Consider the following 16638-nt stretch of genomic DNA (forward strand, 5'->3'; position numbering starts at 1 on the left):
AGATATCAGCCTTCCAGCAGCTGGTTACTGCTCCAGCTCCACACACCTGGTATGTAGTTTTATATACTCGTTGGCAGATTGCTCTGCCTCCTGAACTCTGAACCCCTAGTCCCCAATACCATTTGGTAGGTGGGATTCTCTAGTTTTTAATTCCATTAAAATCTAAAATAAAATAAGGGTCTCCCTGCATCATCTGCATGGACCTAGCATGCATACATCAATCTACCCAGCAAGTTGGACTTCCCACTATCAGGGTTTGTTACTAACTGCTTGGCTACTTCTACAGTACGTTGAACTTTATTATATGACCTAATTATACCTAAACATTTTTCAGTCTTGAAAAACAGGGTATTTTCACACACAAAAAATGTTTGCACCAGTATTTTCCCAGATCTCACTCGGTAACCAGCACGTGTGCGGCTGTACCTCTGCATTGGTTTGTGCTTCATTAACATAAAGAATCTTTATTAATGGCGTGGACAGACACCAATTAATGCTCATCATATATATTGAATTCATAACTTATTTTATAACCTGTTATTAATTTGTCTGTTCTCACAGCTATTTGTTGTTATAATTGTTGTCTTCCTTCATTTTTTATACTTTGAATTATATTCCTTGTGTATGTATAGTGCAAGTCATTTATAATTCATTGGCGAAATGATTGCAGTCCTAGAGCAGCCTTGTTCTATCCCTTCTCTCCTATAATTTATTGGATTACCTTGCAGGCCAACAATTACACACCAAATAGAGTAGATGCACTATTCCAAATGGGTAATCTTGTAACACATAGAAGTAGAATATTTGTAACATCTATATTGGATCATTCCATTAATATCTCATGCATGACACTGGCAGATAAGACTGTAGCAGTGTACTGTATCTGTTCAACATACTGTAGGATGACAAGCTAACGTACAACTCTATATTCATTAGGAACAACACAGGCTCATACATAGGCCGGTATTCAATGCGGCCGGCGAGGGGGTTTAATGGCGGGGATCGCAGAAAATCAGCAAACCTCACTGTTTAACCCTATTCTATGTTCCGGGGAAATCCTCGCTGATTCCCCCAAACAGCCAGAACCGCGGCTAATGCAGGGAGCCTGTCGCATATAGCCCTGAGTCTCGCTGCTTCTGAGACTGCATACACCGATTCCCCCTCGCTCCAAAAACGGAGAGGGGGGGAAATCGTCGTATGTGGGGTCAGTTGAATACTGACAGGGCGAGCTGTGACCGTGAGCAGGCAGCACCGGTCCCCATCACAGCTCACCCCCGGCATTGAATACACCCCAAAGAGTCGAGCCAAACGATCAAGTAGGTTACCTTTGCAAAACATTAGAGGACTCGGCTTGTCCCATACGTGACAACTTTATTTTGAGATAGTGTTGGGTACAATAGAGAAAAAGAAAACATTTCTAAAATATAAGCCAAGTTATGCACTTTTATACTACATAAACATAAAAAACTTGTCCAAACATCCTGTATGCGACAGCAGACTGGTCCAATATTGGTCATCTATATGTGCATCACTATACATATAAGATGCACAAGCACACCTTGCTGAATAAAAGGAGATGCAGCATGCCTATATTCTATATGTGACAGTGGGCCAGATTCTCTAAGCTTCAAAAGTGATAAAATGGAGAGTGATAAACAGCCAGCCAATCAGCCAGCCTGTCATGTCACAGACTGTGTTTGAAAAATGTCAGACAAGAGCTGATTGGCTGGCTGTTCATCACTCTCCATTTTATCACTTTTGAAGCTCAGAGAATCTGGCCCAGTGGCTGTATTTGCATACGAATTGCTGTAACAGTTTTCCTGAAAATCAACAATGTAGCATTTTGTTTACAGATACAGTCGCTGCTCACTCACACCGGGTATCTCCCGTTACACGGTGCATTTGAGGCTATATTTTGGGGGACACATCTGTATATGAGCTACAGCAGCAGACTATACACTATTATTGTTTATTTATATGGCGCCACAAGGGTTCCGCAGCGCCTGACAATACATAGATGAGCAAAAGAACAAAACAAGAAAAATAGTGATTACAGTAGAAATGCAAAGTAGGACAAGTAAACGGTAGATAAAGACGGTTGCAGCAGCGGACCCAGATGCAATTATAACCGTGGCAGAGATATATTCTAAGAGAAGCACATGAGGAGAGAGGGCCCTGCTCGTTAGAGCTTACATTCTAAAGGTAACGAGCAGACAAACTGGGGTGACACCGCTGGGATAGAAGTGAACATAAACAGAGGGTTAGGATGAGAAATGGTCAGGTTTAATGAACACTAGATCCCACTCCTGTCATGTAAGAACAGGAACCTGAGGCCACAGCAGGAATCGACGCACCAAAAACTAACGCTGACAAAAGGAAAAAGGTTTCCTGACCTGGCAAATATTCATTTTTACTCAACGTTTCCCTTCTGCTAATGCTATAACACTAAATTCATTGTACCAGGTGCTATTTTTTTTCTGTGGTGTCTGTAAACCAGGGATGGCCAACTCCAGTCCTCGAGAGCTACCAGCAGTTCATGTTTTCCAGCTCACCTCACAGGTACACAGGTGCACTCATTACTGACTGACACATTTTAAGAGAGCCTCAGGTGGAGCTAATTACTTCACTTGTGATTCTGTGAGGAGAAATGGAAAACATTAACTGTTGGTAGCTCTCGAGGACTGGAGTTGGCTACCCCTGCTGTAAAGCATCTTACACACTATATAAATGATAGCACAATAAAGAGTCCAGTGGTGTAATGGTGTGGGCAGTGTTTTAGCACACATCAGACCACTTAATACCAACTGAGCATCATTTACATGCTACAGACTGCCTGAGTCCTGTTGTGGACCATGTTCATCCCTTCCCCTAGTGGTTACTTCCAGGAGGATAAGAGAAAAGAACATGTTCTAAAGCGTACATCATCTCGAGCTGCAATCACAAACTGGACAATGACCTCAGTGTAATCCATTGGCCCTCACAGTCCCCAGATCTCCAGCCAATAGAGAACGTCAACATTAATGTACAGCCAGTAAAATCTGCTGCTACCAAGTCTACATGGATTAGAAACTACAGTATGGCATTTAATATAGCCTTTTACTGTAAACTCATGCTACTATACAAATATACCAGGCTGCTCTAGAGGAAACTAGATAGATTTACCCAGCATGCTGGATAGCATTTGCCGGGTGATCGCTACGCGCGGACCGTGCATCGCTATGGCCTCTAGACACAAAGTTTTGTAGGAAATGAAATCACCCGTGTGTAGGCCCCCATTAGAGACACACAGGGGCAGATCTGGTCATCTTCATTTAGGGGGTGCACGCGCCCTTCACAAGAGCCTTAGACTTATAATGACCTATAGTTTATCACAAGGGTTTCTGAACAAGTAGAATATTAAACCAATATCCTCAGCATTCAACCTAACCCTTAGGCCAACAAGTGTTTGGTTAGGGGCATTAAAATCCATAGAAGCCAACGGCATCTGCTAAATAAAAAAATCGATTTGGGAATCAAACCCATGTCCTCAGCATCTGACCTTTTTTTAGGCCTCAAAACCGTCTATAGCAGATGGTTATGGTAAAAGTACTGAAATCATATTGATCAAAACCATCTGTTAAGTAAATAGTATAAATCCAATGATTGAACCTAGGACATCAGTGTTGGTAGACAAAGTATCTACCTATTTAGCCACAACCTACTGTATACACATAAACGTGCCATCATGTGTTCTTAAAACGTAGTCATACATCCCATGCATAATAATACAGGAGGAGTAGTGACGGGGGAAGGGGGAGTCGTCAGCCTCTGTTCTGGCCAGGAGCTACTGCCTCGGGCTGGGCTGACTGTATGTGGCTGTCTGGCTGCATCTCATCCCTCTTCCCAAAGGTGGAGCTGCACTGCTGCAATATCAATAAAAGACTGATACCTGTGGTGGCCTTGACAGTGTATACAGGGTTTGCCCACTTCCTCCTGGATCTGCCACTAGTGACACACACACATTGATTTGCATTATAATATATATGACTTTGGTTACTTGAACGGGGAGAAGGATGGAAACCCTACTACAAAATTATTTATGCATTTACAATATCTAGATATTAAAAATGTCATCTACGGACCATTAAAGGCATCCTATTTTGTTCTGTAGTTACCTGTGTCTAAGTCTGTGTCCTTCGTACATGCTACCAAAGCTCCCATGCTAGGCTGAGAGGTCATCCCGGACATTGAGTCAACTGCAACATCTACAATGTCTGCTCCAGCTTGTGCGCATGCCAGCATAGAGGCTACTCCAGCACCTGCGGTGTCATGGGTATGCACATGGATGGGAAGATCTGGAAATTTATCCCTCAGAGATCGGATAAGCATATCTGAAGCTTTTGGTTTCAGCAGCCCAGCCATGTCCTGGAAGAGGGAAGACCGGTTAATGCCAAATGTTGAAGAATGACATTGTTCGCCTAGTACACAAAAGACTGACGGCTACATGCAGACATTTCTCACCGTGGGCAAACTTTCTATATAGTACCTTAATGCACAAGATGTGTGTTCCGGCCTTCACAAGCTCTTCGGCCAGATTGACGTAGTAGTCCAATGTGTACTTCGTACGTGTGGGGTCTGCCACATCACCGGTATAGGAAATAGCAGCTTCTACCACACCACCAGCTCTACCAGCCGCCTCCATACCCAGGATCATGTTAGGCAAGTAGTTCAGAGAGTCAAAGACCCTAAAAATGTCCATTCCATTCTCTTTAGCTACCTCACAAAACCTAAAGTAAAACACAAACAAAATGAAGAGTTGGAACCATTTATTTTAGGATATACATAAGCGTTACCATTCTGGGTTTATTATTCAGTTCATTTGGGTTGGAAATATTAGTTCCACATCTATAACGGTCCTTAAGTCTACAGTGAACCTATCAACAAGCCCATCACGTTGACATCCATGACGTGAATACTGAAGATATGTTGTCGTGGTCGAGTATTGACTATGTGGTCTTCAGGTATTCACTATGTCGACACTTTAACCATGTCAAACCTATCACTAACGACATTCTCATGTGAACATCGAACATGAATGACGATACTCACCATGTGACTGCATAGAGTTTGAATTAGGAATAATATGACAATGTCAGGACCTAGTTATTCTGTCACCTGAACACGCACTTACTTGAAAACCGCATTATCGGGGTAGTTAGTATACCCTACAGCATTTGCACCCCTCAGCAGCATCTGGAATGGTATGTTAGGAATAAGTTCCCTTAATTCTTGTAAGCGTCTCCATGGGCATTCATAGAGGAAGCGCATAGCAACATCAAACGTAGCACCTGTGAGGAGAGATCAGCCATATTGAACACAGACAAAAATCTCTTCATATCATATACAGATGTGTCAGCGGTAAAAATCGAGGATCTACATGAACTGAGCACATTCATCACCGATCCACAAACTAATACCGGTAGTTCAAATTAATTAGAATAAAAAATGTCAAATGTGCAAAGTAGAATCAAAAGTAAAGTGATGGCGCCAATTCTACTGCAGGTATGTGGACCCTTCGGCCCCCAACTGTTGTTGAACTACACCTCCCAGCATGCCCTGTTGTAGCATAGGCACATAGCAAAACTGTAACAAGGCATACTGGGATGTGTAGTTCCACAACAGCTGGAGGGTCGAAGGTTCCCCATCCCTGCTCTACTGGTTGATGCTTTATGGTTCTTTACTAAAGGTTCTTTACTCGTCTGTACAGCAATTTACCAGGTGATAATACAGTTCTCACACTAAAAGTACAGGTTGAGTATCCCGTATCTAAATTATTCCGAAAACCATACATTCCAGAAAGTGAAAAAAAAAATATTTTTATTTTTGCTAAAAACTCACTGGGTACATCTATAACCGCAGTACTGAGGACATGATATGTAACTAGCACTATATATGTACAAGACAATGATTGCTTGCCATTCAAATTCCGTATCTGAGATAGTACACAAACTTGGTTTCATGTTTTTAAACCTTGTTTTTTGAACAAATAAAATATATTTGTGAGTATTTCATGTGTTTGATGTGTTTATGCAGCATAAATGCAAGATACCTCAAAATACATCATTGAAATATTCCGAAATATGGAATAATCCGTTATCCAAAATTATCCTGGTCCCGAGCATTTTGGATACGGGATACTCAATCTGTACTATAGTTTGAAAAGTCATCTGTCCTTTCCAGTAAGCAGCTCAAATGTTCTATAATTTTGTACATTAAATATACCAGGGAGTAAAATCTTGTTAAAGTTTAGTCAGGGCCAGCGCCACCACTAGGCAGCTCTAGGCATTCGCCTAGGGTGTCGGCCACTGAAGGGCGGTAATGAGCTGCCTGGAGGAGGAGCAGCAGCAGCAGCAGGAAGGCAGATGCGGCCGCATCTCCCTCCACCAAACCCCCGCCCCCCCTTCCCTCCGACGGGAGCGGAGATGGTGCCGTGCTGTGTAAAATAACTTTTAAATCATGATCTCTGCTGCTTGCTATTTAGAAATGTGTATATTACAAGCAGAAATAGTCATGGAATTAGAAATCTAGATCGAATGTGTTGGACACCCATTAGTCAATACTATCTGTGATATGGAACGATATGGGAACTTCCGTAGGATTAAAGCGTCTTACCTCCCCAATTTTCCAAACTGAAGAAATTATTGAAGTTGTGGGACACGAATGGTGAAATATTTTTAAGGTCATGAGTACGAACACGAGTAGCCAGGAGTGACTGGTGGGCATCTCTGAATGTAGTGTCCATCAGGAGGAGTCCACGGTGCTGGCGTATGGCACGCGCAAACCCCTCTGGACCATCACGGAGGATGATCTCTCTGAATCCAGGCGGCGGCTCACCTAATATATACAGAAAACAAAATGAAGCACAACAGGAATACGCATTCTCCACAAAGTATTACCGCACGTAATAGCAGGTATGGTGGATTATACAGCAAGGGCTCAGGTGGTACAGTATGGAATGTAAGAACATACAAAACCAAAAAGTCTCTTCTCTAAATCATACAGGAAAGGGAGATAATTCAAAGATAATTATTGTCTGTAACATTTTATCTGCAATTCATCTGTATGACAATTTGTCCTTTGTCCTCCTGGAAGTTGAGCCCTTAGGCTAAAACCGGCCACTAATTTCCTTATGAAGATCTGCTTCAAGCCCTCGCCCAGTAATCAGCATATAACCATAGCACAGGGCTGTACAATAAGCAATGATCACTTACTCATCGGGATCGAGGGAATGACCGGATCTATACTTGATGCTTTGGCTTTAACAGGAATGGGTGTGGTTGGGCCATTAACCATCACATGACCTGAAAAATGATTATAAAAATTAGAGATGTTCGTTGCTTTGACCATCATTCTGTTCATTTGTATACTGGTATAGACTTTACCTCATACATTAGGTAAGTGGAACACAAACATCAGGATAGATGCTGATTTTAGTTCTACCAGCTATACCCCTATTTATGCTGTATTTTATCAACACACCCTGTATGTTACCTTGTAATTTGTTTTTTGTTTGCTATGTACGGCGCTGTGGACACTTTGTGGCACCTTATAAATAAACATACTACAACAACTACAACTACTTCTACTACAACAAAGGGCTTTTGGTGCAGTATTCATGACAAACAGCTCGAAACCCTTTAATATGCATCTTTTAAGTAAGGCAGGGGTTGTCATAGCAGGGAGGGGGCGCAGTGATACGGGCAGTGATGTCAGTGGCGGATCATACGCCGCGGAGTGACATTGTAGGGACAGCGCATGAGCTGCCCGTGTGCGATTATTGTATCCATCATCATCATCATCGCATTGTGAATCTGGCAGATTTTATCACATCATATGCCAAATCGGAGGATGCAGATGGTGATAAATCAGCACCTTAGTATCACATGCCGGTTTTGCTAATACACAAACACAAGAACCTTGCCCACGCATTATTTTGATTCCCAGCATAAATAAAGTTGTTATCACCCCTGTCTGTTATCTTTTCTGCAGGTATTCAGCATATTCCTGTCCTGTGGCACAAAGACCTGAGATAAATTTCCAGTTAAGGTGCCCATCCTGCCAATTTACATATATTTAGATTTCCCAAGCCTCTAGGTCTGGTAAAGCAGAATATATAATTACATACTCATAACCTAAAAGTCAGGCTTACCAAGGTAATATAGGAGCTTCTGTGCTCGGTTTTGCACTGGCCTCAGGTTGAAGAGTTCGGGGTTTTCATCAATAAACTGAGTGTCCACTGTTCCATGTAGGAACTGGTGATTATTCAGGACATTTTGCAAGAAAGGAATATTTGTCTAAGAGAAAAAGAAATCATGTACATGTAAGTCACCGGCTGTGTAACCAGAGACCAGAATTAGCCTTGTGTATTAACGGGAATTGGAGAACAGCTAACTAGCATTGATAAAGAAACAGAAGAGATGGTTCCAACCAATATCACAGCAGATCAGCTAATGTATAAAACCGTAGAAACAAATAAAACTACAAAAAGTAGACAGAGCTTTCAAGTCTATCTGCTCAGGGCAAACATTCACAACTGCCTTTTACTACGGTTAGACTTAAGCAAATACCGTTAGATTTGTCTATTATGCCTCGGAGAACAGTTATTTCCCATCTAGTTACAGAAACCACTGTCCGACAGTACATGAAAGACTGCACAAGGAGAGCACTGAATTCAAACTATTTTGTAAGGCCCATGGTGTACCGTCCGCAAACCTTGTTGTGTCTTTCATGCAGTTATTGTCAGTGAAAGAATCTTAGCTAAATGTATTTTATTAGATACTGCAGAAAATTATCTGAGGGCAAAATGTAGACAAAGAACAAGGGAAGCAAAGGAGAGGGGGGGGGGAGCGAGAAGAGGAGCCGCACACACATACACAGGATGACGCCAATGTCCCATTTCTGTGACTCGTGGGAGCCGCTCGCTGCATCATTCTGGATGCTGAAAGACCTGCTAATTACAGCTATGATGATTAGACCGGAACGAGTGCAACTCTGAAGGCATTGTGAGCGGGGCCCTATGAAAGTCTGTGATAAGCTGGTTGTGCGTAAAAAAAAATTAAAACCTCTAAGTGAAAGGTGTAAATTTGCGAATGATTATAGCTACAGTAAATGCTTTTAACCGGGACAAGCTGTAGCGGCTTTATGAATGTTTCATGTGTATTTTTATATATGAATGCTGCTTACAAGATGATAGTCAGCATCGCTTAGGAGGGAGAACAAGGCAGAACAAGTTTCAGGATCGGTGTATGTCTGCAAAGTTTATCAAAATGACTCATCCATAGTGTGACTCACATGAAGAGAACCCACACTTAGGTTGTCAATATTCATTTCTTTTGGTCACGAGCACCTAGAACTAGAACTTTTTACGGTATATCTTGACATTAATCATTATAAAATAGACACGTGCTGTTATGTCTCAAGCTAATTTGTGGTGTGGAAAGGGAAAGATGAAGTAGAGAACAATTGTTGGATGTGTTCACAAAGATTCTGAAGAGGTCAACATGGTTCTGTAATAAGACTTACAAGATTTTTTTAAAAGGTAATTGTGACATTGGGTAATAAGCGGTGTGTTTCCAGGCCTCCTGTAAGGACAGAAGGGTGCTACGTATAATTTGACCTGTTCTGTTAGGAGACTGCTCGCGTGCAATTTGTGAACCACAAAGAAAGATGATTGCCTTATTAACCATATGGGTTCCTAGTGTGTTACATATGCAAAAGTTGTGTAAAAGAGAAAAAGAAAGCAAAATAAGCATTACTTCATCTCTAGAAGATCGGTCACTGAGGGAAATAACCAGGAGCTATTTACAGAAATGCCGACGCGCCATTAAAGCAGAGCACTCCTTACGGTGTGGAGGATACATGTATCGTACATTTCTCCGCACACGTGAGTTATTCCCGAGGAATACAACGCTGATGCCCAGTATTCACTTAAGGTCCCCATACAACTGAAAGACACTGTTGGATGATGTATGATAGATTGTATGCAGATTGCGTGCACATCGTGCGCACACATTCGTGCAACGCGTAGTCCCGCAGGTTGGAGGTTTGGTCTTCTGATCTGACGTGCTGCACATCCAATCAGCTGGGATTAGGAGATGATTGCATGTGCTTTTAAGCACATGCAATCGGTCGTACGACGCTCACACAACCGGCGTCATTTCAGTGGCAGTTATCAGGCAGGTTAGGTGCATACAAATAGATTGTGAGATGACCGGCCGCATACACCAGCTGGATTGTATGACAGATTGTGAGTACATTGTGTGTCCAAAAACCACCACGGACTGCCGGGGATTTGAAGGGAAAGTTGGACACAATCATGATTGTAAGCAGGTCTTTCTGATGTATGGCCACCTATAGACTTAATAGCATCAAGGAGATGATGAGCTTTAACTTGGATGGTGAATGGTTACGCAGTGGCAATATGAAATGTTCCTCACCTTTGGCATTGTTACAAATACAAAATCAGAGCCGGCCCTAGCCTAAATGACGCCCTAGGCAAGATTTTGGCTGGTGCCACCTAGCACCGCCACTAGTTCTGCCTCTGACCCTGCTCCCCTTTCCCAGTACCATCAACCCTCATCATTTTGGTGCCCCTACCCGCAATATTTTAAAAAGAAACAGCGCACACATTCGGTGCGCAGTCCAAACAGGGGTGTGTTCTTGTTGGGAAGGGGCATGGCCACACAATAGTACCCTGAATTCAAATTATGCCACACAGTAGTGCAACTTTATTCACATTAAATCATGCGATGGTGTCCCTTATTCACGTTACATCACACTGTAGTACCACTTTACCTTATATACATTACTCCTCACATTATTCACATTATACCCTTAAGAAAAAAATCCTGAGAAAATATTGTATTTTAACCACCTCCATGGTCACACTGCAACCCAGCACAAAGCAATGTGTGCTGGGCAGAGGAGAAGATCTGCAGCTGCTGCTGTCACTTAAGGGGAGGGGCCCCGGGGCCCCCACTGGGCCCTTCCATCAGACTTTGGCCTGGGTAATTTGTACCCCCTACCCCTTTCTCTCGGCACCTCTGATAATACCACACAGTAATGCCTCTTACACATGACACACATTATTAATGTCCTTATAACCATAACCACAGGCAATATGTGTGTCCTGTATAAGGGCATTAATAATGTGCAACATATGTGTAATGGGCATTATGTGTGTCATGTGTATAAGGGCATTAATAAAGGTTGGCATAATGTGTAAGGGGACACATTATGCCAACCTTTATTAATGCCCTTATACACATGACACACATAATGCCCATTACACATGTTGCACATTATTAATGCCCTTATACACGACACACATAATGCCTGTTACACATATGTCTCACAATTTTAATGCATTTATACATGACACACATAATGCCCCTTACACATATGCCGAACACTATTGCACAACCAACCCACCCTCAGACAGCTCGCACAGCCGCTAACACTGTGACCTCTGCCTCTGCTTGGATACAGACGTTTCCTCATACATCTTGACTCAATAGGCCATGCAGCTCCTGGCCAGTTCTGCTAACGTTGGGTCCCTTTTTTGCTGAAAATTCGTCTTATTTACATTGTTATGTGACCAGGACACACAAGGAGCTTCCAATGATTAAAATGATATGCAGCATGCCTATATTCTGTGTGCGACTGTGGCTGTACCTGCATACAGAATGCTATGTTACAGTGATTTCCATGAATACACTATTTCATATGCAGATACAGCCTCACTCACACACAGAATATAGGCATGCTGCATATCATTTCAATCAGTAGAAGCTGCTGATGCCCCTAGGCATTCCAAATGCCCTAGGCAATTGCCTAGTTTGCCTATGCCTAAGGCCGGCTCTGTACAAAATACTCTATATTGCACAGAATAAAACCATGGAGTCCACCTGGGCATTATTAAAGTGTTCCAATCAATTCATAATCATAATATCAGACTGTGAAATGTCCTACAGCTGGATAATGTATTTTCAGAAGAGCTTGATCTTTAAAAGCAAAGAATAAAACAAAGGAAATAAAAGTTATTAAACCATTAGGATGGCTATAAACAAACAACACTGCAGCACACTGTCAGATTTATTGTATATGACTTCTAGAGCCAAGGGTGTACAATCTACAATGAAGTTGTATGTACCCCCCCCCCCCCACCTTGCCCAGTTTTTAATCAGAGATGTAGAAGTATCTGACTCTGCGGCCAATTTATTAAGCTGATATGCTGTGATAATATCGTCCCAGTCTGCAATGCATGCCGGAACAGAACTTGTGAGAAAGCGCTGCCCCTGCCTGGGCATCTTTTGTAAAAAAAATAAGAATTGGCTGTGCATCCACCTTTGCCATCGCTGCTACCACCAGCATCCACGTCACAACACCCACAACCCTGATCATACTCCTCTACACTCTAGATCAGTCATCGGAGCTCCTAGTAGGGCTGCTGGTCATCGGAGCTCCTAGTAGGGCTGCTGGTCATCAGAGCTCCTAGTAGGGCTGCTGGTCATCGGAGCTCCTAGTAGGGCTGCTGGTCATCGGAGCTCCTAGTAGGGCTGCTGGTCATCGGAGCTCCTAGTAGGGCTGCTGGTCATCGGAGCTCCTAGTAGGGCTGCTGGTCATCGGAGCTCCCTGAACTGCCGTTTTGCACCACCACAGGGCTGGCTTATTGCAGTGTGCCCTGTGGTTACACCAGCTAAAGCACACATAGGACGCACTGCAGTATTATTTTACTGTTTTTTCTTTTTTAAAACACATTCGGCCAGATCGCATTTCCCATTATAAGTACGGGAAATGCAATATACAGTTGTTTCTTAACAAAAGCAAATTAAAGGGTTTGGAGCAGTTTTTGAATGAAAGGTTTTGGCTCAGACTCCTTGTGTGTCTTAGTCGCACTGTGACTAAGACATTTTTGTCAAAAAAGATGCCTGACACTAGAAGAATGACACCATGAATGAGGGCACATCTGTAAGTAGCAATGAGCACTAATAAACAGGGAACGGGTCTTTGGGGGCCTTATAAATAGGCCCATTAGATTCTAGGAAAACGAGAGCCAATCTCAGGTTACATCAGTGGTGTATTCATTAAGGGTGCAATGTACGTGGAGCACAGGGGTCCCAGAGTCCCAGGGGGCGCACACCGCACTCATTTTCTTAATAGTTACCCTCAGAAGTCCTGCGATGAAGGCAGAAGCATCATTGCATAGTAGAGTCTGAGCGCTCTAGTGGCTGCGGCCTGCAAAGAGGGGCCCGGAACATAGGAGGCTGCACATGGGCTGCCTCCACTCTTAGAGCACCCCTGCGCTAAATTGTAGTGGCTTACATAGAAAAAACAACATTTTCTGGATGAACCCAAGTCACATCGCTGCCCTTCACAACAGATGAAGACCTTGCAAGACAGCAAGAACAGGTGAATATTGCAGGTTCCAGCTATGGAAACCTGCAGGAGGAGAACTCACCTCTCAGCAACTCACACGCCAGAAGTGCTACGTAAACATTCTGTGATCCTGGCTCGTGAAAAAAGAACAATGTATAATAATTGCCACTAACCAGGATTCACCCCGCACTAGGTCACACGCTGTCTGACAAGGACTCACCCCGCACTAGGTCACACGCTGTCTGACAAGGATTCACCCCGCACTGTGTCACACGCTGTCTGACAAGGATTCACCCCGCACTATGTCACACGCTCTGACAAGGATTCACCCCGCACTATGTCACACGATGTCTGACAAGGATTCACCCCGCACTATGTCACACGATGTCTGACAAGGATTCACCCCGCACTGTCACACGATGTCTGACAAGGATTCACCCCGCACTATGTCACACGATGTCTGACAAGGATTCACCCCGCACTATGTCACACGATGTCTGACAAGGATTCACCCTGCACTATGTCAAGGATTCACACCGCACTATGCCACATGCTCTGACAAGGATTCACCCCGCACTAGGTCACACGCTCTCTGACAAGGATTCACCTCGCACTGTGTCACACGCTCTCACAAGGATTCACACTGCACTATGTCACACACTGAAGGTGATCTGCCTGTGACAACTCTGTACTACACTCAGCTTTCATCCACAGCACTCTGTGCACAAAGTGAGGGGGTGTGGATTATTAGAGACAATGTCATTAGGTCAAACACATGGTTGCTGCTGACATGGGCCCTCAGATAGTGTAACACTATATTGTTCCCAATTGCAGTCCACATGGATCATAAAGGAAGAACAAGTAATCTGACTTTTTCGTCAATGTCGACCTTTTGACCATGTCGATAAACAGTAGTTGATCATTTCTATAATGGGTGCACACAGTACACCCATTGTAGAAATGCCTACACTGCAGAAAGGTCGTGGAGTTTGGGTATGGGGGGAGACGTCACCACCTTGCTCTGATCACCAGATGCACACGTTTCCCTTACATGGTGTAACACAATGTAGTCTCCTTTGCCGTACTTGTAGGAATAGAATGGTGTCAATGAGGGGGATCCTCTGTTTAAAACGACATGCCCACATTATTCATAGATAGTGATCTGAAGCCCGGTTGTTCCCCACATTGTGCCAAGGGATAAACATCTCTTTATTCAATGTGGTGAGAGTTCTAGGTTTTTTATTTTTTAATGGCAGGATTTAAATTTAAATGCAAAAACTTATCAAAAAACGAATATCATAATCTACAAGTGCAGACAGAATCCTGCCTTTAGCAATTTTGGGCAGGGTAATCAATGCCAAAGCATAAACCACACGGTTCTTGTGATGTATATTAAAAAAAAAAAAAAATTCTATACATTTCTGTGCGTACTGCAGAAAAAAAATATCTGATATTGATATTGGAATGTAATGAGTCAACATCAATAAATGCCTGCAACACAGCGGGGTGTAGAAAGCCTCTGCAGTTAAGGGGTTAAAAGCTTGCAGCATACAGTGTATACAGTATGTACACTGTTTAGTGTATACCAAGTGTTTGTATATAGCGACACAGTGTACATAAACAGCAGCCTGCGCCTGTATAAAGTGCATTAGAAATGTTTCTGTTTGATAAGCTGATCGTCAGCTCTAAGTGAAGTGCACCCAGCCCACAAAGCACTCTCCGGGCTTACAGTGTGAAGTGAACACATCATTTATTTTCCTCCCTTGAGCAGTTTCTCAATTGACCATAATTGGTTTGTTTGCCGTTTAGGACAAAGGCGGATGCGATTTATATAATATATATTCTAACTTTTACAAATTATGTTATCGTCATAGGCGCGCACACATTGAGCGTTGGGGGTACACAGGCACCCCCTAATGCTGTGTCCACCCTTATGAACACCTCCCTGCCGCTAGCAATACCTTTAACCAAAGACTTGCTTTTTAGAACTGTATTCCATTAAAAGAAGCGTCCATCAATCAATGATGTGCGTTTTGCATTGTTATTTGTACTAGACCATTGTCATATCCCTACATACATATCACTACATACATATCACTACGTACCGGCGTCATCCATATGTGATTTTTTACTTTGTTCGCATGTATTGTTACACAGGGTAATTAGATGACAAACTGAAATAGGCCGGAGATTATGGTGCGGCTGAGAGACGGTTTATATTATAGCAGGTTGACAATGTAAAGGTCAAAAGGTCGACATGAGTTTTTTCGCCAAAAGCATTGCAAGCGCAGCGAGCCACGCGAGGGGATGCGGTGCACTTTGACAGTGTCCATGTCGACTATGTCGACATTCAGACCAAAAAAATGTGAAAAACTCATGCCGACCTTCCCATTGTTGACCTTCCAACTCAGTCGACCTTAGCCACGTCAATCTATTTCAGGTGTCGACCTTCAGTGGCTAACTCAGTGCATGCCGTCCCCAATAGGGCGGACCCAATGACCCCTAACGGTCTCAAATAGTGGTGAAAACAAATGACAATTCTCGGGTCAGAGCAGAATCCAAATACATACAGCCACTATGCCCCAATACCGTGCACCCAACGGCTTTACTACAGTACTACAACATCATGCTCTGTTGGGCCTATTTGTCAGTACACAATGATTTCAATAAAGCTTTTTGAAAAGCCGATTATCGCAGCGTTAGGAAATGTATTAGCGACCAATTCACCATTGAAGTCTCACTGATGCGGTTATTAAATGCTATGGGCCAGGAGCCTGCAAAGTTTTACTTCCAGCATCACTGGACCAATCCCAGGGAAGGTACGTGCACACATGACCCGGCTAGCCAGATCAGAGGCACGAAATCCTAAATGTCCTCAAATCCACTTAAATCCAATAAAAAATTAATGAGTTAGTTGTTAAGAAAATATGATCAATGTGAAAACTAAAAGCAGTTTATTGAAACAGTTCATTTCTCGCCTTCTTGAAACAGCGATAACAGAACATGTGATGTGACCGTACTGGTAACGCTGTGATCAGTTTATATAGAAGCTTGTATTTGTGTGGGCAGGCTGATGCTGGTGGGGGTCACCTCCTACCTTAGCAATTCTATCACCCATGTTAACTCTTTGATCAGAAGTGCTGTACTCAATGTAATAAATACTGTAGACCCATCCAGCTCATTTCCATGTTACTACAAAATGTATATTATTAGATAAATGGC

General features: G+C 43.0%; 1 protein-coding gene across 1 annotated transcript in view; it reads right to left on the bottom strand.

Moving 5' to 3' along the window:
• PC (pyruvate carboxylase) overlaps nucleotides 1-16638 on the bottom strand; it is a 401728-nt gene that overhangs the window by 19286 nt on the left and 365804 nt on the right. The window contains exons 12-17 of the mRNA XM_083164787.1: nucleotides 8189-8333; nucleotides 7251-7340; nucleotides 6652-6873; nucleotides 5171-5327; nucleotides 4526-4766; nucleotides 4155-4404 (exon numbers count right to left, since the gene is read on the bottom strand). Of these exons, the coding sequence (XP_083020913.1) occupies nucleotides 4155-4404; nucleotides 4526-4766; nucleotides 5171-5327; nucleotides 6652-6873; nucleotides 7251-7340; nucleotides 8189-8333 (1105 nt within the window). The remainder of the gene's footprint in view (nucleotides 1-4154; nucleotides 4405-4525; nucleotides 4767-5170; nucleotides 5328-6651; nucleotides 6874-7250; nucleotides 7341-8188; nucleotides 8334-16638) is intronic.

Source organism: Crinia signifera, chromosome 11 (assembly GCF_055691185.1).
Source record: "Crinia signifera chromosome 11, ASM5569118v1, whole genome shotgun sequence".
Lineage (NCBI taxonomy): Eukaryota > Metazoa > Chordata > Amphibia > Anura > Myobatrachidae > Crinia > Crinia signifera.